General features: G+C 34.8%; 2 protein-coding genes across 9 annotated transcripts in view; one reads left to right on the top strand and one right to left on the bottom strand.

The window, feature by feature from the left end:
• LOC107997018 (sex-regulated protein janus-A-like) overlaps window positions 1-21,638 on the bottom strand; it is a 58,672-nt gene that overhangs the window by 31,632 nt on the left and 5,402 nt on the right. The gene's annotated exons all lie outside the window — the stretch shown is intronic.
• Window positions 1-21,638, top strand: part of LOC107997019 (phosrestin-2-like) — a 43,083-nt gene that overhangs the window by 16,652 nt on the left and 4,793 nt on the right. For 5 of the 6 annotated variants that reach the window (XM_062072274.1, XM_062072271.1, XM_062072272.1 and 2 more), the window contains 6 exons: window positions 2,486-2,536; window positions 5,122-5,257; window positions 5,695-5,844; window positions 19,942-20,089; window positions 20,612-20,806; window positions 21,344-21,507. In XM_062072274.1, the coding sequence (XP_061928258.1) occupies window positions 2,486-2,536; window positions 5,122-5,257; window positions 5,695-5,844; window positions 19,942-20,089; window positions 20,612-20,806; window positions 21,344-21,507 (844 nt within the window). The remainder of the gene's footprint in view (window positions 1-2,485; window positions 2,537-5,121; window positions 5,258-5,694; window positions 5,845-19,941; window positions 20,090-20,611; window positions 20,807-21,343; window positions 21,508-21,638) is intronic. The other variant, XM_062072275.1, reaches the window with a different exon arrangement.

The following is a 21,638-nucleotide window of genomic DNA, read 5'->3' as shown; positions in this document are numbered from 1 at the left end:
GGATCGTGTTTCGAAAATAATCAAAAATATTCTTTCTTTCCTTTCGTTGCGTTGATTAATCAAAAATATTTATCGAATATTCAAAATATATATCAATCTGCAATTAAAAAAAAAAAAAAACTTGCACCAGATTTTATCGAATCCATAACCTCAGAAAAACGATGAGCGAACATTTTCGGCCACGTGTGTGGATAAAAAGAAAAAAAAGAAAAATATACAGCACGAGTTAAAAATAGAGAATTAAATGGAGAAAAAAAAAAAGAAAGAAAAAAAGGAGAGAAGTCGGTGGCTGGATTTTTTTCCAAGCGTTCATCGCCCACTCCCACGCGTGGCGAATTCCGCGCGTACGTATCGTGTCAGGGAGGTCTTGGGCCGCTTTGTGCTCCCAAGAGAATTAGCTGCAGAATTTCGCGTGCGTTTTCGAGTGGCTATCCGGACAACGGTGATGGCAACGAGATTCCGCGGGACTCGAAATGAAGCAGATTGCATGCAAACAGCAGGAAACTATCCCATACGTATATATATATATATATATGGAAAATTGAGCCACCCTTGACCCGAAATCTCGGAACAATTTAGTCGCATCGGGCAGAAAATAACTTGACGAATAACCCAAGAGGTTATTAATTTTTTTAAGAAGAAATTTAACGATCCAGATGCATTCCAAAATTAAATTTATTTTAAGCATTATTTAATCACCTTGCTGCGTTAATTCTGAGTGAAAAATTCGAGCAATTCAATATGAAAATAATTATTGTAGAGAAGAATTCGATTTATCCCAAGTCGGAGTTTCGAAGAACGGTTGAACCGAAGAAAATAAATAAGACGACAATAACAATAAAAGAAAAAAAAGAAAAATATTCGAACGTATCCAGAGATCCCTCGAGAAAGATCGAAGATTAAAATATCAATTTATTTTCTTTCCTTTTCTTAAACTCCGCATTCGAAGATTCGTTCCATTCGAAAAACATGATACGTGGAGGAAAATAATTGGTAAAGATGAGGGAGAAAAAGTCGTTGAAAGAATTTTTAACGCGGAGGGGGGCTATAAAACGTCTTTGCAGATCTAATAATTCGTAACGAGAGGAAGAAGGTATACACGAGCGTCATAATAATAGAGAAGCAAGCAAGAATGTCAGGGACGGTGAGAAGAGATCAAGGCTTTCGAGATGGCTTAACGCGTATTCACCATTACGTGTAATAATTCGAGAACTAGACTCGTAACATCTCCTTTATTTTTGCACGAGTATCTTGAGCGGTGTCGAAAAAGCAACTAGTTAAAAATAAACTTACTCGATTGCTTATTAAAATGCTTTAACAACATTTATATATATATATATATCCAGCTTATATTATAGTTAATCCGCTTTTCATATAACCTCGACCCCGTTTCGCATTATAATTATTTTCGATCGAGTTATTACGTTTCGATAAGGATAAAGTGAAGTTTATTAAATGAACGAGTTGCGTTTCTTTCTTTCAGATCTGTGATAAATAACTTCCAAAAAAAAGTAGAACACGTAGAATTACGCAGAATCTAAATAAACTATTAATATATATTTATTACAACTCTATGGATCCAATGATTTAAAAATATCAATCCTTAAATTACACATATCATATGCACGATAAATAATAATAAAATCATCGAATAAGACAAATAACAATCAACAATAAAACAATAGAAACGAATGGACAATATAGCTTAACACGATGGATTGTTAGATCATCGATCAAGAAGATCTCAATGCTCGATCTCTTTCCTCACTGCCTCCTCTCTCTTCTAAATTCCAAAATTGCAACTTCTATTCACGAAAATGCCTCGAGATAAATCGCTTCGAAAAAATAATATTATCAAAACGCAAATAAATACTTTTCAATTCGAAACGTTTACACGAAGAAAAGAGAAGAAATACTTTCGCGCGAAGCTGAACTGATTTTTTTTCCCCCGCTTGAAAAACGATTTCGACGAAGCCGCGGCGCGTAAAATAAACGAGACGAGATAAATAAATGATTGGCAAAAAGAAAAAAAGAAAAAAGCTTGTTTATCGAATGATTGATTGATTGAAATATAGAATTTCGTAGAGAGGGAACGAAGATTACGAGCGAATGATATACACGGCGCTTGTAATTTCAATTAATCCCCCATAATTTGGCCACGAATAACGCCAATCATCAAATTTATCGATCGTATGGATTTCATATCGATGAGAGACGAGTTTAAAGACGGTCTAAGGATTCTGAAGATATGGAAAAATATTATCAAATTATCGAGGAATTTAAATTTTAAACTCGATAATACTTGTAGCACGAACGTGAAACATCCATCGTCTTAAAAATAAAACTTTCTTTTTTTAAAATCAACGAGAAAGTTTGAAAATTCAGAAAGAGAGAGATAGACGAAGAAGAAAAATAAATTAAAATGATGAAAACATCGATGTCCAAATTGCCAGTGGAAAAATTAAATTCGAATTATTTGTTTCAGGAAGGTGGAAAATCCCGGTGAAAACATTCCGGACACGATCAGCAGTCAAAGGTAAAATTTTCTCCGTATATATTATCGTTATAAAATTATTAAATGAATAAGAGAGAGAGAGAGAAAGAGAGAAACATCCGGTGGATAATCAAAAACTCTCGCCTGTCGGGGAGAAGGGTCCCCTCGAAGAGGGTCTGCGAGGGAGGGTTTTATATAACAACAAATCTCCTTGTTACGCTCCCCGTTGGAAACAAACAAACGAGAGAGAGAGAGAGTTAAACAAGCGGAAACATTCTTAGGATGTGGAACATGACGTAAAACGAGGCGCACAACAACTATCTGCCTCGTAAAAAGGAAAACTAAAATACCACGAGATCCAAGAATAATTGTTTCTAACAGCTGTGTAAAAGGTTAGAAATTCCAGAAACGTTAGAAAGTAGAGGAATATAATTATGGTTGTCAAATTATAAAGGATGCTCGTTCGAATGATTAGATGGAGGAATGCTATTGTATGTCGACTCGAGCGTGTCTGGAAATTCTATAAAAATTAATTAACGACAAGCACGGCTTTTTTGGCGTTTAATTAAAAAGACACGAGGAAAGTTTTTCGCGACAAACCAGTATCCATCGAAAAATTGTTTTAATTAAATCTTCTCCTAGACAGAGTTCGATAATATTCAAGAATTCGAAGCAGCTATTTTTCCGAAAGAAAATCAACATATTTCTTTAAAGCTTAACTCCTTCCCTTCCTTAATTTAAATGAGAAACTCGATTTGCTTCGAAAGAGATATTCCATCGTATCATCGATCGTGTTCTCCCCTTTTTTCCTTTCTCTACAAAATTATAATCCATTTTATCCGTAAATTTTATTTCTCGTTTAAAAGAAAAAAGAAAAGACGGCATAAAGGAAAGATATCCGTAATTTTCTCCACGATATAATTGGAACAATTACGTCCGTCGTACGAGGAGAAAAATCGCGACGCGAGATGTCTAACAAGCGACATCATGATACACGCCTTGACAGCGAGGGATGATCCTTGGAACAACGCTCCACCCCTCCCTTCCTCCCTCGATCGAAGGGAGTACAAATATTTTTCCAAGAAGCGGTTGAAATTTTCCTTGAAACTACGCGCCGTCACTGCGGGTCAAATAATCGCGAAACACCTTCATCCACGCTTTATATGCCATGTATCGTTCCCAAGGTTCCTGGGTAAACATTCGTCACCAGCGGCGACAAGATAATTACACACGTACAGGTTGTTTCTTTCTTTCGCTGCGAAACACGAATATCGCGTTTCACGCACGAAATGGAAATGTTAACCGATATCTGATACGATTGTGTACAGAAAAAAAAAAAAAAAAAAGAAAGAAATTATTCCGCGAATAATTCTCTCGAATGATCGAATGATCAAAGATCTGGATCGATTATAATAATGGATTTCGTGTTTTGAATAGAAGAAATACGAGGAACATTTTCTCGAGCAAAATCAATGTTATTATTGGCGAATAAAATAAAAATTTTCGATCGATCAAAGCGACATTTCTCTTTTCTTTGGTACATAGAATGAGAAAGGAAATTAATATCCCAAACTAGACGAGATAATTTTGAAATTGCCGATTCGTGGCCCGCCGGATATTTATTCGACGATTCAATCCAAAACCGCAGCGATCAATAACCGTTACGTGTTATCGATGATACATGCAAATACGATTGTATCGAGCCTCGATAGGTATAAATATTTTAAAACTTTATAACGCGTTATAACTTTTTAAAAATATTTGTTTTTGAACGAAATTTCATCTCTCGTCGCAAATTAATGTAATAATACAATTTTTCCGTGTTTCTTAATTTCTTTAACTTTTTTCTCCTTCAAAAACAATGTAATATTAGAATACACAAAGTAGGAAAAATTATTCGTAACGATGTCGCGATAGCAAGATTTGTTCCTTGCGAAAGGGTTAATCGATGATTGGGCTCGGCGAGTGCAATAAATGCATCCGTTTCCATCGGATCGTGAAATTCCGACACGATTGTTAACCGGCGTAATTGTTGATGCGGATGAAAATTGCGAATAAAAATTATACTATCATATTTCGCGTGCACGCTTCGATTCCAAAAACTTCATAAACACGCGGTGTCTATTTTCGTCGGATAAGCGTTGGAAAGTTTGGAAATTTAAAAAAAAAAAAAAATAATATACACCGGGAGTGTATATTTTTTCCCGTAACATAATATTTCCAACGTCGATTTTTCTAAAAAAAATTCTATCTACGCACCTTTTTTATCTTGCATGATTCATTCGAATTATTATCGATTCGCCACTTAAAAAAAAACTTTTCATTCCTTCGTTTCGATTTATATTAAAATTCATTTTGATAGAATTTTTGTTTGCGACGTTTTGTACGCGCAAACAAAACTTTATAATAACTCTCGTTTCTCCTTTCGAAAACAAAACTATTTGAGATTGGACTTTGAGTCGGGAGCAGAGTGCATAATTAACCGCTTGATGATTCTGCACCGCTTAAACGCGGCGCACAATAGCTCGGCGAGCAGAGAGAAGAGAAATTTAATTTTCTCGCTTAAACCCCTTCTTCCCTCCTGCCCGAGAAATCAAACAAACCGCTCTCTTCCTTATGTCCCTCAGGGTGTACAAGAAGTCGTCGCCGAACAACAAGCTCACTCTATACTTGGCCAGCAGGGATCTGATCGTGAGCGAGGCGAAAATCGACAAACTGCAGGGTGTACTGTTGCTCGACCCCGAATTTTTGCAAGGCAAAAGGGTAAGTATGGATCGAGGGCTAAAATTAAATATTAAACTTAATTATTAAGTTACTTCTTATTAATCCCTCGTCGTTATTAATTAATGAATTAAATATTCAACGTAATAATTGAATTCCTGCTTTGATACGGGGGGATATTACACAAAGAGAAGATACATTATTCTTCGAGAATAAAATTGGAGAAATTTTTGTATCGAATGGAGAGTCGCAGGAAATTATTTGAATTTCGAATTCTTGCAATTCTTGAATGAATACACGAAGTTCGAAGTGAATTTCGAAGAGTCGACGAGAAATAATTATTAATATCTAATTCTAAAGTAAAATTAGAGAAATTGTATATTTTTACTAAATGTGTTTGGATAGTTTTCAGACAAGATAAATACTTGTTGTCTTTGTACATTCGTTATTAATCGATCATTCGTATATCTGTTTTCAAGGTATTCGGGCAAATCACGTTGACTTTTCGTTACGGGAGAGAGGATGAAGAGGTGATGGGGCTGAAATTTTGCAACGAGGCGGTTATGTGCATCGCGCAACTGTATCCGCCATATTCGGGTGCTGATCAACAAGAAACGACGCCGTTACAGGTATGTCGATTATTAATTAAATATTCATCTAAATTCTACGTGGATCCAAATATAAAGAGTATACTTTTACAGTTTTAAGATTAAAATTGAAAAATTATCCCATCGAATGATCTCTTTCTCGTTTTTTTTTTTTAAAGAGAAAATAATATTTCGACGAATCAAAGAATTTTTCAATGCTAAGAATCTCGTTAGCTTTTAAGAAACGAGTGGAATTTAATTTATTAGAAATTGTAGATTCGTTATAAATAAACAGTTGTGTTATCATCTCGTGAAACGGGATTAAGATTATCGCAAAAACTTGGATCGAACATTCATCCAATCTGTTGCAATAAATAACAGGGCGAAGGCGAACAAAAGGATAAAGTTCCTCGACTAACTTTTAGAAATGATAGAGAGAGAGAGAGAGAGATTCTTTAATTTGCATTTTTTTACGACATTTTGTTATCGAGCTAAAGAAGAAATCCCCGTTTTCTTCTTTCTTTCCTCCAAGCAAGAAACGACAAAGGGGGACACTTTTACTCTTTTTTTTCTTTCACGAGAGAAGAATAAGAGTAAAGATAAAAAAAAGGGAGCTAAATTTCTCCATCGATCAAAAGCATGCGCCTTTGAAATCCGTATTATTCGAGATTCGTAATAGGTTAACGAAATAAACCAACTCAATAATCAATTTCGTGCACCGGTAATTATAAACTTATACCTGCGTTAATTACATTAGAGGACCCAAGTATTCGCTCATTTGGGCGTGAAATTCAAACAGCTTTCTCGAATTAATTACAGATCATATTTCCCCCAACGAAATTTCAAGAGTTGGGAAGAATTGCAAAGAATTGCAAAAAAAGAAAAAAAGAAAAAGAAAAATAAAGCGAGCTTTTAAAGAATATATATCTCTTTGAAATTACATCGACAATAACTATTGTCTTGAAGAACAAAAGAGTGTTTATTTATACCGCACAATAATCGAAGTAGAAGTGAATCTGTACAAAAGTAAATCAAAAGAGGATGGATATCAATGCTTTTCCATTGATTTATCCGGAAAGGAGGAATTTAGGAATTGGCTCGCATCCAAAGAAAAGAAAACGTATTTCGGATTAAGAAGAACACCCAGTCTCGAAAATTTATAGATAGAATAATCTCGGGGATTATTAATTGGAATATATTTATTCGAAATTTATATTTTTATCGTCTCTCACGATTACGGATGGAATTTAAATAAGAATTTAATTAATTCCGCGGATGTAAACGAGAGAGCAAGTGAAGACGAAACGTTGCACAAATAAAAGTATCGTTTTAAGAAAGGATTTTATTCAAAAAATTCCCAAATATCGAAACGAAGGCATAATGATACGTAATCGTATTGAATCAAAATTTGCTGTTGAAAACCAATGTTTATAGAGGGGGTACAACTTGGACGCGATTTTTGAACGGTTAATTCATTGAAGAGGAGCTAACCCAAATACGGATCGATCTAGTTTTCCTCGATACTCCGTGCAAATATCTCGGATTTAATAAAATAAAAGGAAATAGCACGTAAATTTCAAGCAACATTTTTCAGAAAACATAGCGTGGGTATGGATCAAGCTCGAAAACAACCCGAAGAAAATACGAGTTGAATATATTCGTTGGACAAGAATTATTACATTATTCACGAGGAACAATTATTAATTAGCTTGGTGCAATCGATTCATGTATTGTGTAAATCCATCGACGGATGGAGATAGAATGGACGAGGATTGGAATGAATCGTTTTCAACGATCCGTGCGCTTCTTCCACTTCTTTTAACCGTGATAACATTCGAGCAAGCAAGTTACGCGCCATCGAACACGGACAGAGTTAAACGCGATATTCTCTTAGAATTCTCTCCTGAATGTGACGATTGTCAAAGATTATTTTATTATTTTATTATACTTCTTCGAGTAATAAATAAAATAAATGGTGTTGGAAGCAAGAAGTAAAATTTATACAATAATAATTGTGCTCGATCATCGAATTAATTAATTAGAAATGTACATTTTATTGGAGATGTACATTTTAAACGATCAATCCAATTATCTTTTAACCGATCGAGGATCTACTAAGATCGATTTGGAACCGATATGCCGTCATTTAACCGCTGTGGAAGGTGTTTTGAGCAACGACAAGGTGTTAAGGGGATCTCTATCTCTCGATAGATCATTGATCCTGTTGGAAATGAACCGTGTTAAGCTTATGGAGGGCGGGATGCGTGTTATATGGGTCGTATGCCTTGTAACGCGCCACGTCACCGAACAACGTGCATCGAACCGTTCCGAAACAACCCTCCTCCTCCTCCTTCTCCTTCTCCTGCCCAAGAAGGCACGAAGCCTTCTATCTAAAAGGCTATTACCTAGCTTCGTTCTTTGAAATCTTTCTATTGAACCGAGAGAGGGGAGAGAGACAGAGAAAGAGAGAGAGAGATTGGAATAAGTGCATAAGTGCATAGTGGATGAAGGATAAGAAAGAAGGATGGATGAAATTGTCGATCACGTTCACGATATTTCAATATTATTAAATTTCGCGAGAATATTGGACGCGAGAAAAAGTTTGTCTCTGTAAGATCTTTGAAATCGGAAATGAAAGCGGGCTTGAGATGCGGTCGTTGAATTGAAAATTATCAGGGCAGGGTGGGTGTGCGTATTTTGTTGGTGAGCAAAACAAAAAATATCGATGGGTAATAACTTCGTTTCCCACAAATTGACAAATTGAATCGTTGGAAATATCTTTGGTTCCATAGTTGAAAAAAATAATAATTTGTTTTTTAACTTTCAAAGAGAAGAGATATTGGGTTTTATTTTTATTGAAATAAGTTGTTGTTTATTATAAATTTGTGGAAGATATTGGATTTCTGATTTTTTTTTTTTTTTTTTTTTATAAAATATTATCGTTTCGATGCGCGATTCGCGTAGAATAATGCCTATAAAAAGAAATCGATTTATATGCAACAATAGAAGCGTAGATATATTAAAAGTAATAACGAAAAGCTATCGAAAGCTAATAACTAAAAAGCTATTCCGTTTTCAAGATTTATCACGCAATTTTATTTAACGTTAAAAAAAAGTAGAAAACGATTTATTATAATTCATTCGAGATATCTATAGATCCGATGTAAAATATGATTTCGAGAGAAAAAAGAAATAATGGGGGAAAAAATGATAATTTTTGAAATATTAAATAAAGAGCAGATTGCGAAAAATGTTATCACATAATTAAATAATTTGATATAATTATATTATTAAAAAAAGAAAGAGAACTTTTCCAAGATTTTTAATGAAGAAAAATTTCGCAAAAAATTAGGAAAATTTCATAAAGACCACCAATGATTAAAAATCTGTACAAAAGAAGATTACTTTTAAACCAACTTGAAAATATTTTTAATTTGTTAGCTCTTCTTTCGTTTTAATTCCATGCTTTTCCATCCATTTTCCCCTATTCATAACAGTATTCCTCTATATACGTTCTTAAAAATCATTTAAACTGATTATGAACGTTACAATTCAAAAAGCAAATATTCCCAGATACCACGTGTGATATTTCAATCTCTCAGAAACCCTCTGCATATATAATATACATATACTCTGCACGATAAGTAGCTTTAGTTTCGTCTAACAAGCGTCAACAAATATCAAAGAGAAAAAGTCTATTAGAAGCAATGATGATAAAAATTGCATAAATTTGTTTTTATGATTCAAAAATATACGTCACAAAGAGTATAGAGAAAAATATAAATTAAAGGTGTTAAATTGTAATAAATGACGAGCTCTTACCTTCCATTAGCATTTTTAATTCGTTTAATCCCTTTACGACACGTATAATGGATTATACATGCAGCAATTTCTTTTCGTGTCTCACGTAATGATAAAAATCGCCATCTCACAGTTGATCATACATAAAAGCTGACACCGAGAACGAAGAAAGATGTCAGAAACGAACGATAAGCTGTAATAAATTCATCGCCACGCGACAGGACATTTTTTCAACATTTTCAAATCTATTATCGAGGCGTGCAACCTGTCCGAATTAATCCGTTGTTTCGAGCATTTTCGAAAGATCGCAGAGAACGAATTGGCTTTAACGACGTTAATAAAATGGCGCGATGATGTTCCAGTGAAACCGGTTCCGCGATAATTACTCGCCAACTTTATTGCCGTATTTTCTTACCTTCCCACGTTTACTTAATCCGATAAAAGAGATTAGGATGAATCGATAAACGATCGAGAACTTTCACGCAAGAATATACAAGAATATATACATTACACGAAACATATATTAAATTACGTCTTTGTATATTTTATATCTCGATAACTTTAACTTTTCGTATAAAAAAAAGGAGAAATTTTGTCATCGAAACCCAGTCAGGGAATAGAGAAAACCATGCCGTTGAAGTCACTTTTTGATTTATTCCGATATCTCGATCGGCTGCCGAGATATAAGGACACAAAGTGTCCATAGCGCTTAACACGTGCGGAGATTATGAATGGGACCGCGACCTATATTTTTTCCTGGAAATGCGTACTACGTTCTTCTAGGAATTGTATACTGCGCTTTTCCAGGAATCGCGGCTCTCGCTTGTCTGCAGTTTAGGATAGGTCAGTGAGTCGAGGTGCGAGCGAGAGATCCGACTAAGCGACAAGGACGGACAGAGTAAACGATTAAAAATTACCTTCGTCTTTACACGACGATATCTCGGGAACCGGAAGTCGTATCGAGATGAAACAAAAACCGTTTTAAAGGGGAAAGTACCGCGCTTCCAACGATCCTTCGTGCGTTGACCGGAAGTTGTTACTTTCGGAGTTATAGCGATTCAAAGTTTTTCCGATTTTAATAGAGTTTAATAGGATCTAAGCAAATGATTAAAAATTATCTTTTCTTTACGCGATGATATCTCGAGAACCGGAAGTCGTATTAAGATGAACGAAAGGGGGTTTTAAAGAGGAAGAATCCGCGCTTCTAATGGTTTCGTCCATTGACTAGAAATTATATTCTTTCGAGTTATACCGGTTTAAAGTTTTTCTAATTTTAATTGAAAATATTGCTTTATAAAAATCTTACTAATAACATATCGAAGATTCTGAATTAATTTAAACGTTCTTTTGGTTGAAATATAGTTGTTGGATCTGTATTTAATCGATTGGTTCGGATTCAATTATATTGATTAATCAGAGGATCTGCTGTCAAGCATGCTGTATTACGATGTGTATAAAATATGCAAATCGTATGTAATATGAAAGACTTGTATTTGCATGAAAAGCCGCAATCTAATTATTATAACTACATTACCAGATAAGTAAGTAATAACTAAATATTAATACATCTAACCGAATGTAATCACAACATACAAATTTGAGGCAATTAACAAATCGCCTAAAGAACGGATTTTCTCTAATTTACCATCGACAAAATTCAAACAATCATTCGAATCATCGTACTTAGGAATCGATCAATGGAAGAATTACTTCACGAGGAAGTAATTTTATGAAATCTATGCAATAAGATGGATTAATAAGAAGAAACTTTCCTCGTCCAAATAAAATACGAGACGTAAATGAAAATTCAGTTAAAAAAGTTCAGTTCGGTTCCTTCAATTTTTCTCTCGCAAGATGAAAGGAAATAAAGAAGGAAAAACATCTCGAGGCGGAAGTTAAGTGTCCGTTGAACGATTAACGTAAATAGAAGATTGGAAAAAATCGTTTCGTAAATCCTTTTTACGACACATACACGAAGAGAATGGCACGTAAAAAAAAAAGAACGTATAAAATGATGTTGTGAGGAGAGAAATCGTTTTCGAGAGAAAACAATTAGAGAACACTTAGTATACTGTACTCATAAAACATTTCAATTTAGTTGGAACGTGATATTTCAGGATTTGAGAGATTATTTTCCAACCAAACCAATTTAGATGGTAATCGTACTCGAAGAAATTAACAAATATCGCTTGTACTATAGTACTTCTTAAATTAAGATTCGAGGAATCTTAATTTTTTCTCAATTACAGAGGAGAATATTATATTTTTCTTAGATTAAGGAATGTGATCGCAATGCCATCGATTCCTTATATGTCCCCAAAGAGGGGACATATAAGAATTCTAAGAATTCTAAGAATTTTTTTCAGAATCGAGAAAATATCACAACATACTGTTGATTTATTCATTTAGATTTTTTTCAACAGTTGAACTTTAAAAACCATACGTAGAAAGTGTCGAATTAAATTCACGATCGATGAACTTTGAACTTAGTTATTATTGGTAAATCATACGAGAATTATTAAATAAAAAAAAGCTCCACGAACGAGTTAGAGGCAACATTTTCAATGGTTCTATTGGCCACAGGGAGAGAGAAAAAAGAACACAAACGAGATCCACGGAAGGAGAAAAACTTAATCCCATCGTGGAAACGAATAAAATTTGATGGAGATAGAAGATATCGTAACCGGAAATGGTGGAATAAATGGGCTGCGAAAGGTTTCGCCTTGAAATAAAACGTTAGCGGGGAGGAGAAATAAAAAAGGAATGGATAGAATTCCTCGAGCTACCTGTTTCTTTCTATCCCATCCCAGAATCATTATGCTTAAAAAAAAAAAAAGAAAAAAATCAACTCAATATCGTTATCCTTCCTTCCTTCGTACGCCCACCGCATTTCACAAGTTTAAATAAATAAATAAAGGAATATTCGAGATTAGAAAGTTTCGATGATCCAACGATTTATCAATCCTTTTTCTTTTTTTCAAAAAAAATTTGAATTCTACTAACGCAGTCGAACCGAGCCACGACCGATGTGTCGATCAACAATTTGATTATTTAATCGAAGAAAAAAATCGAAGAAAAAGAAAAGTTGAAGAGCGATAGAATTTAATTTCTTCGATCGATGAGAATGGAAGAATCGTAAAAATTTAATGCTAATAGCTTTAAACGAATTCAAACACGAGTCAAGGTTCACACGCGAGCACACACGCTGCACCTGGTGAGATAAGTCCGCCGAGATAGCGGGAAGAAGCCTTGACCGCGACCCAGTGGCTTGAGAAAATTATTTATCAAGTTTCTTTTTGCCTTTGATATATCTCCGCATTATTAAATCTCCATCAATGAGTTATGCAATGAAGGATCATCCGTACCGTTTCGTTTTATTTATTTCAACGAGACGAGTCCGTTGGTGTAAAAAAAAAAAAAAATAGAGTATTATTTGACGCTTCGATCAGAATAATAAAATTATTAGATGAAATCGCGGCCGCAATTTCGAGTAAATAATAATTGTCGAAATATCCGCATTTATGACACATTTCTCTGTATAACTTTTACAAATTAGATTTTTGCCGATTAAAAAAATTAGCTCGAATAATATTCGAAAAATAACACGGACAAACTTCCTATCCTCTCTCTCTCTAGATTTTTTGAACTTGCTCGAGTTTCTTCAATTATGATCAGCCCACGCTCGAACACGGGAGAAAGTTTCTTCTTCGAGAATCCACGTTTCATTACACTTTCTCGTTTCTCTTTTTTTTTTATCCTAAGCGCTCTTGGAAAGGAGAAAAAAAGGGGATCGTTCCTTCCTCTCCAAGGGAAAATACGCGTCTTCTCACTGCCTACACTGTCTCCAGTTGGACAAAGTTAATCCCATCGGGATTAAGGGAGGGAGGGTGCATCAACTCTTTACCGTTAAGGAAACGTTATACAATTTTAAAACCAAGGGGACAACACTTTCGTCGAGGGATATCTCGAACTCGTTTCACAATGCTCGCGGAGGAAGGAAGGAAGGAGAGCCATCGTCGCAGGGGGAATACGAATCTCTGTAAATGCAGAAAGGGGAGAAGCAATTTCATCGAGATATATATCCATCCAGGTTTCGTTTGCAATGACAACGAAAATTTTGTCATCGGATAGAGTTTATTCTACAAATTGGTACCTTCGAGAGGTTAAGTTTCTTCTCTCTGTTTCAATCTCTGTGCGCCTTGCTTCATTTTTAACGACAAATCGGAATCCTGTGGGATATTTTTCACAAGAGTGGTGAGAAGAATGCGACGAAGGATCATTTTTGAATTTCAGAAACGGAGGTTAAGTAAGTTTTTCCATAAAATATTTCGAGATTCGATTCCAATTAGTCTTATTACACTCGTGGCAAATTAAATTAAATTAAATTTGAAAGATATACATTTACATTGCAATAGTTAACATTATTAAAAATCCTGGGCGACGCAAGGAAAATTCATACAACAAATAAAGGGATGGCGAGCATGGTTTTCGCGCAAACAATAACACGCGATAATTGAGAGAAGAAAACGAATCATAGAGCGGAACGCTGTTTCGTTTTTCGAACATCAAAGCCGGAAAACTGATCAAAGAGTAGAGATTCTGCTCGAATGACGTAACGAATCTGGCCGGAAGCTAACCTTGGCCTGCAACCCGATGGATGCGCTTTGAGAAAAGTTTCTATCTCTGCCGCTGCTTTTCCACCTTTCCTTTCGACGTTCGACGGGAGTTTGAATGAAAATCGTTTCGTTTTCGCGAAACTGAGCTTCTACGTTACTCGACAAAATGAAATTTTGACTTTTATCGAGACAGAGATACGGTATTACATTCGAATCATTATCCGCTGGATTAATTTTCATTTAAAGAAAAGTAATAATAATAACTTTCGAATGGAATATAATTTGCGTAATTAATAGCTTCGATGCAAGCACAGAAAATGTATTGAAGTTGATTTAACACTTTTGAAATTGTACTGTTTTAACTTCATTTACGTATATATATGTACATATATAAACGCAATAGCATTTACATCATAGTACGTTTTAACGTGATGAAATATCGCCATTCGAAGTGATTTAGCATTTTATTTTGTACGAGGAACAAGAACTATATTTTTCAATCCACTTAAAACTGCATAATTCCACTCTAAAAAAATGACACGTTGATCTTTCTACATCTTCGATTTTATTTAAAAAAAAAAAAAACAAACTCGAGTCGAATCATCAGTCGCCTTTATTTTAGAAAAGTATTTTTAAAAAAACGAGAAGAGAATGGATTGTATTTTTTTGCCTATAAGACTTTTCCAGTGAAAATTCCAGGGTGTAAAAAAAAGCTTAAGAAAAGACCTGGAATACGTAATTAAGAGGAGGGGATACATGCATATTTGCTGACCTTCCATTCTCGGCCCTCAGAGGCTGAATAAAATTATATGACCAGCAGGCAGGAATGTAAACGAGAATAAGTTTGGGATAGTACGTGCATATATATGTTTTTTGAGCAACAAAATTTATTATACGAAGCGGGAAAGAATTAATTAGTCGAAATGAATTAATTTAGGCAAACTTCTTCGCTAATATCAGTTAGATATTATTGGTGTAATTAGAATTCAAACGTGTAACGAGTTCAGAAGCTATGAAAATATTTCTGAAAGTGGAGTTATATCAGTAAAAAATCTTTTTTGAAAAACTTTCCCATTCCAATTTCTCGATATTTGAGAATTGGAATGTGTCTTAATTAATAAGATCGCGCGAGATTATCTTCTCTCAGGATTCTTTCAAGAGTTCGATTGCGTTATGTAAAAATTGTTGCGAGAAAAATAGAAGATGCGTCTTTTAAAACATCTTTGTGAAAAAAGAAGAAGAAGATCGGTTATTCGATTAAAACAAACTCAAATTGAGTTGAGGAAATTTTAAATAACCCTTCTTCGAATCGAAAGATAATATTTTCGGAATAATTCAAAATATACCATGATTTTCCACGGATAAAGATTTCGAAAGGATCGTTAATAAAAAAAAGAAAAATAGAGAGAAAGGAAACAAACGTTTCAAAGGCTTCTTTTATTTATTTAATTTTTTTTTATTAAGAAATATTTTTCAAGATAGATCAAAAACGAGCAGCAGCTACGGCTTTTTGTTGATTCTCGATTGCGTAAAAAGGGGAGCGCGAAATAAAATCGAAAAATACGTGATTTTTCGAGATGTGAATTTGCCTTATCGGATTTTTCGCGCGAGAAGAGTTCACTGCAAATAATTTTCGAAACGAAAAGGAATGTTTTTGAAACGTAATCGATGAGTTAAATATTTTTCTTCCCTCGTCTAAAGCGACGAGATGTTTTTGAAAGACTCGAATAATATAATCGTATATTCTGGATGCATCGTACGAACACGATACACGTAGAAAATGATTTTTATTAAAACAATTTTTGAGTATTTCGTTAAATTTGTTATTAACGAGAGATGATAAAAAAAATTAAAATTGCATTATTATTATTATTATTATAATATGTGAAAAAAAACGTGGATGTAAATATCAGATTTGAATAAAAATAAATGAATTAAATACACGTGAAAAATATCAATGCATTAATATATGCATATAAGTTGGATGAAAAATAAAAAACAAATAATTTCAATAAAAAATAATCCTCGATAACAGTTAAATGTTTGTCGAGTTATAAAATGTTCGATCAAAAAAAAAAAGTATTTAAGTATCGCCACCGCCAGAAGATTGATATTTTTTTTTTTTTACCAAAAATTGCTAGAAATTGATATCGACAATCCATCAATCAGTGTCGTATAAAAAGTTATAAATCAAATTCACAAATCATCTTACGAAATTTTTAATTACAAATTTTTTCCCCCGATTCTTTTTTGTCTTCAATTTGAACCTCATATTCTCGTGTTGAAGAAATATTTAATGTATCTCGTCCGCTCGAAAATTGTTGTTATTATAAAATCGTTGGAGAGAAAGAGAGAAAAATCGCCACGACCCTTCTCCGTAATAACCAAGAGATTTATGGACCGACCATAGAAACGGAGAAATATTAAGACAAATGGGATATGAGTTTTTGAATTTCTGTGAAATATCGTGGTTAAACACGAGAGATGCGAGTCTACTCTATCTAGCGTGCAAGATGTTCGATCCGATTAAATAAATAAAACGATAATAGATCTCTCTCGTGGACTCTTGGCAAAAGTTATTTAATTAGCTCGAAGAGAATATCGATTAGAAATTTCACGGGGATCCTCCTATCGAAGTCAAGGAGAATATTTTTGGTCACGGCCGTTGTTGCGCACCGCCGTTATTGCGTTATAGAGGCAAATTGAATTATATTCCACCAATTTTCGTGGCTTTTTTCTTTTTTTCTTTTCAAATAAAACTTTAAAAATTAATTAGTTCTAGTTAGTTCAGTGGATTAACGGAGGAGAAAATAGATGCAAGGAGAGGTGAAAGATGGTTTGGAAAAAAATTTTCTAATGAATCCTCTCGAATTGTATGATTTAATCGAAATTCGCGGAACGAGAAGAAATTAAAGCATTTTTAAAATGCTGTGGATCTGGAAATTTGGAAAATTTAAATTTTTATTCGTAACGAATGTTGGAGACAATTTGGAAAATAATATTTTATTAGAAAATTATTTTAATTTCCTAAATACGTAAAAATGTTTGATTTAGAAAAAAAGGGGGGAAAAAATATTTTATTTATCACGATGATCTGAGTGATCGAGATAAAGATATTCGACAAATATCGTGCATGTTTTATTCGAAATTTCACTTTTCATATCGTGAAAAAATATTGTTCGATCTATAAATACAACAATACAAAATATCTTTTTCATCGTGGAAAACAATTACGAAATTAATTTTGCCGAGACAACGGATGAAATTTTCCAGGGAAATTGGAAACGTCACCCGAATTGATGAAAGCTCTCTCTTTCTCGAGGGACAAAACCGAGAGGTAAAAATGAGTATCAAAGAGCACAAATGGAAAGTTATTACAGGCATTCTTTTAGAGCTGGTAATCGATCATAATTTCATTCCAGCCAGCGAACTTTCTCAGATCCCTTTGATACGCCTTTATCTGTTAATCCCTCCTTCTCCAAGACTCGTTTCGAAATTTTTTACACGATGAAAGCTTTTTGAAACTAATACATATATATATATAAATTACTATTTTTTGAAATCAATCTACAACAAATTTCACAAACATTCTTTTTTTTACAAAGACGAAGAAAAAGTTACAATTCTACGAATTTATTCTCAGAACCAAAACGATTTAAATCCCTTAAGAAAGTGTTTCGTTCAATAGTTATTCGAATGAGTGATAATTGAGACACTCCATGTAATTAGATATCTAAAGACAAGTCACACGTTTTATAAATAAATTCATTCAACAGAGTTAATTATCTCTGAATAATAATGACAGACTAGTGCAATGTAAGATTAGAATCTTAAAACTTGACGTTCCACTTGATTAAGAATTGGAAAATTTTCTTATTCTCTATCAGGAAAAAAGACGATAAAGGTTGACACGTGTTTGCCTTTATGTCGCGAACGAAGGGAAAAAAGATCGGCTGCGAAGGGTAACGAAAAATTATGGTGCAGTTTCGAGACTAGACACCTACAACCTTTTTTCTTCAACATCGCGTTTTATGTAAAAAGGATGTAGGGCAGGGAAATGAAGAAATACGCGCGAGATAGAATTTTTCCACGATTTTTTACACTACAAGGCATTACACCAAGCATTATCGTTCTATAATATAATCAAAAATGCCAATTTTTCTCCATTATTCCTACAATTTTCATTCTTATATTCTCCTCTATTTAAACATTATAAGATTCGATTATTAAGATCTCATTTTTCTTTTTGAAGATAAAAAGAAAAAAAAAAGGGTGGAATAAAATCCTCTTATTCGAGATATATATCTCGTTTCCTCGATTAACTTCGAATTATCCGCCATCTAGTATCCGTTTACCAATCAGAAATTCCAATTACCTTTTTTTATACAATTTAACTCCTAACAAACTCCGTTTCAAACTCTGTGTTTCGTCGTGCGCAGAAAATCATGATACAGTCATACAGCTGATAAATGATGCATGCCAGTGCGCATCGCTCGTTTAAAATTGCACGCGAATTCGCCGCGACCATTTCACGAAAGATCGTTCTCCTCCCACCACCACCGTCATCCCTTTCATCGTCGTTAGAAAATTACTCGAGTGGATGGACGCACTCGATAATGCGGTTTTCACGGTAGGCTACAAATGTTACGATTCCACGCAGATTTCAAAGGCAATGATCATGCATGCGAAAGGAAAGTGAGCGAGTTTCACGGCGGATGGGTAAAAAGAAAGAGAGAGAGAGAGAAAGGAGGGGAGAGAGAGAGAAAGAGAGGAGAAAGGAAAAAAGTTTCTAAAGAAAAAAAGAAAAAAGGAAGAAATCGAGCGGAGAAAAAAATGGAGGAGGAAAGATGCGGGGGGAGAGGGTTAGGCGCCATTGCGTGCAGCTCGACTGTTTCTCTCAAAGAATGATGCATAAAGGAGCGTGAAAAGTGGGAGGAAGGGAGAGAGAAGTGAAATTTTAAAGAGAAATTTCACTTCACGTGGATAGGATTGATCGATATTCTTTTCTTTTTTCTCTCCCCTCAAAATATCGATTTTTACTATCTTTGAGCCCGTCTTAGATGGACTCGATCCTATCGATAATTACATTCGAGTTATTAAAGACTAAAGAGGTAAAAATAATTAAAGAAATTAGTCGAAATTATTATGCGAAAATTATTATATTCCGTGTACATCATCGAGTTTTTATTTGATCGAGGATATCGCAACTTTCATTATCGATGATAAGGTAACCATGCATTTATAAATAGAAGCGTATGCGTATTTCAACTTCGTCGTAACAATAAGGGTAAAGGTAAGATACGTAACGCAGTAAGGGTCGATTCTTCTATGCTCGAATATCGAAATATCTCCCCTCCAATTAAACCTCCGAGATATCTATTAATTAATTATCATTTTGAGCAGAATCAACAAAGCACGAATTTCTGGGGATTGATAACGTAAAGAATCCGTGATATCGCATAATAAAAATGTAAATCTGAATGAGAATGGAAATAAAATTTACCAAGCCATTTAATTGTAATTTCGAATATTCCCAATTCGCGATGAATCTTCTTTGGAATCAAGTTGAAGAAGCGTTGAAAGATCGATGCTTGATCGACTTTCTTTTTTGCACATAATTTTCCTCCACTCGAATACAATTTTATTCCTTTCTCTCGGTTAAAAAACGACGATTAAGAAACGATCGAGAGGAGATTATTCGATTATTCGTTTTATTTTGCAGGAGGCGTTGGTGAAGAGGTTAGGCCCGAACGCCCACGCTTTCACTATGGAGATCACACCTCTGGCACCCCCATCGGTGCAGTTGGTGCCTGCGAAGGAATATAATGGCGCACCTATCGGTACCAGCTACGACGTAAGGGCTTACATCGGTGAGGGAAACAAAACTGAACTCGACTTACGCGGATTGGACGGATTAATCGTGGATAATCAGAGGAAACGACTGATGATCGATTAATGTTCCTTTTCTTTCTTTTTATTCAAAAAAAAGCTCGAAACTTCGAAGAAGATTTTGCAAGAAAAATATAGGAGAAATCTTTTTACAATTCAACAAAAGATGTGCATAATATTTCGATAGATACCTCTTTTATTCTTTAACAATTTAGAGATCTGGGAAAGAAAATAATGTTATTGTTAAAAAAAATAATCTTTATCATAATAATCATATCCTATCGATATCACTCGAGGATTCGAATACTTTCAAAATGGATTTAAATCTCCTGCAATCCCCTGATCGTTCTCCTTTTTCCTCTCCAATTTCTATACTCAACGCGATAGTAATTTAACTCGAACGAAGGAACAACAATTTTGAAATTAGTGGAAATGGCTCGATGCATTTAGCATCGAATTGACGATAAATAATTGCATCTAACACGAGACGATATGAATTTTAGCCGATCGGGCGGACGAGAAGCTGCACCGGAAAACGACCGTCAGGATGGGGATCCGTGTGATCCAGCGGACCACGAAGCCGCCATTGCCTGCCACGAACATGTACAGCGTGCCAGTGTCAGCTAGCCCCTCCAGAGATCAATCTTGCAAAGCCAGAGTCTCGTTCGTGGAGAATCACGAGATCACGGAGGACGAGGGTAAGCTCTCCTTTTTTTACTTGCCTCGTTATTTAACCTCGCTTGGATGATCATATAGAAAGCGTTCGATTCGATCTTCGAATTGATGGAGATCGATTCCCTCTGCGCGCAATTAGACGAAAAACTATTACAACGAAATCAACGAGGGAAAAGTTTGCCAATATTGATCTGCTTCCAAATTTATTTATCGATAAACAAAAAATTTCCATATGAATAATAAATAAATTTTTAAACTCCAAAATACAAGCCTTATTACCATTCTCTACATAAAACTACTATAGCCAACTATAGCAGCTATGAGTAAGATTACAATTATATTGTAAATATAATTGCATATTCATTATGCATCTTCAATATCTCCAAATAGTATCTTCAGGATCGATATTTTATTTTTCCACTAATTGCTCGACACGAGATTCCTCGTGAGAGGAGATGCATAATAAAATATAATAAAAATCGCCAAAAAAGAACGTGGCCGCTGACTGTTCCTTCGCGATTAAATGACGATCTCATCGATCGATTTTCCAATGGTTTCAGAGAACGCGGGCCCCCGCGCTGCGGTGGAGAAGCCGTTCTTGTTGAGCGACGGGCGGGTAGGGTTGGAGGCGAGGCTGGATCGCGCGATCTACGCGCACGGTGATCCGATCGCCGTTCACGTGAACGTAAATAACAACAGCAGCAAAACGGTGAGAAGGATCAAGGTAAGCAGCGTGCTTTGTGTTGCGATAATCGGTACGATGCATCGTTATCTGGCTGGATTGGAAACGCTGAGAGGATGATCGTCTCTCGAGAAGCAATTTGCCAGGGGATTTTTAGATCTTACGCTTCTTGA

Source organism: Apis cerana, linkage group LG3, assembly GCF_029169275.1.
Source record: "Apis cerana isolate GH-2021 linkage group LG3, AcerK_1.0, whole genome shotgun sequence".
Classification (NCBI taxonomy): domain Eukaryota; kingdom Metazoa; phylum Arthropoda; class Insecta; order Hymenoptera; family Apidae; genus Apis; species Apis cerana.
The sequence above is the reverse complement of the archived record's forward strand: the minus strand, read 5'-3'. Positions and strand labels throughout refer to the sequence as shown.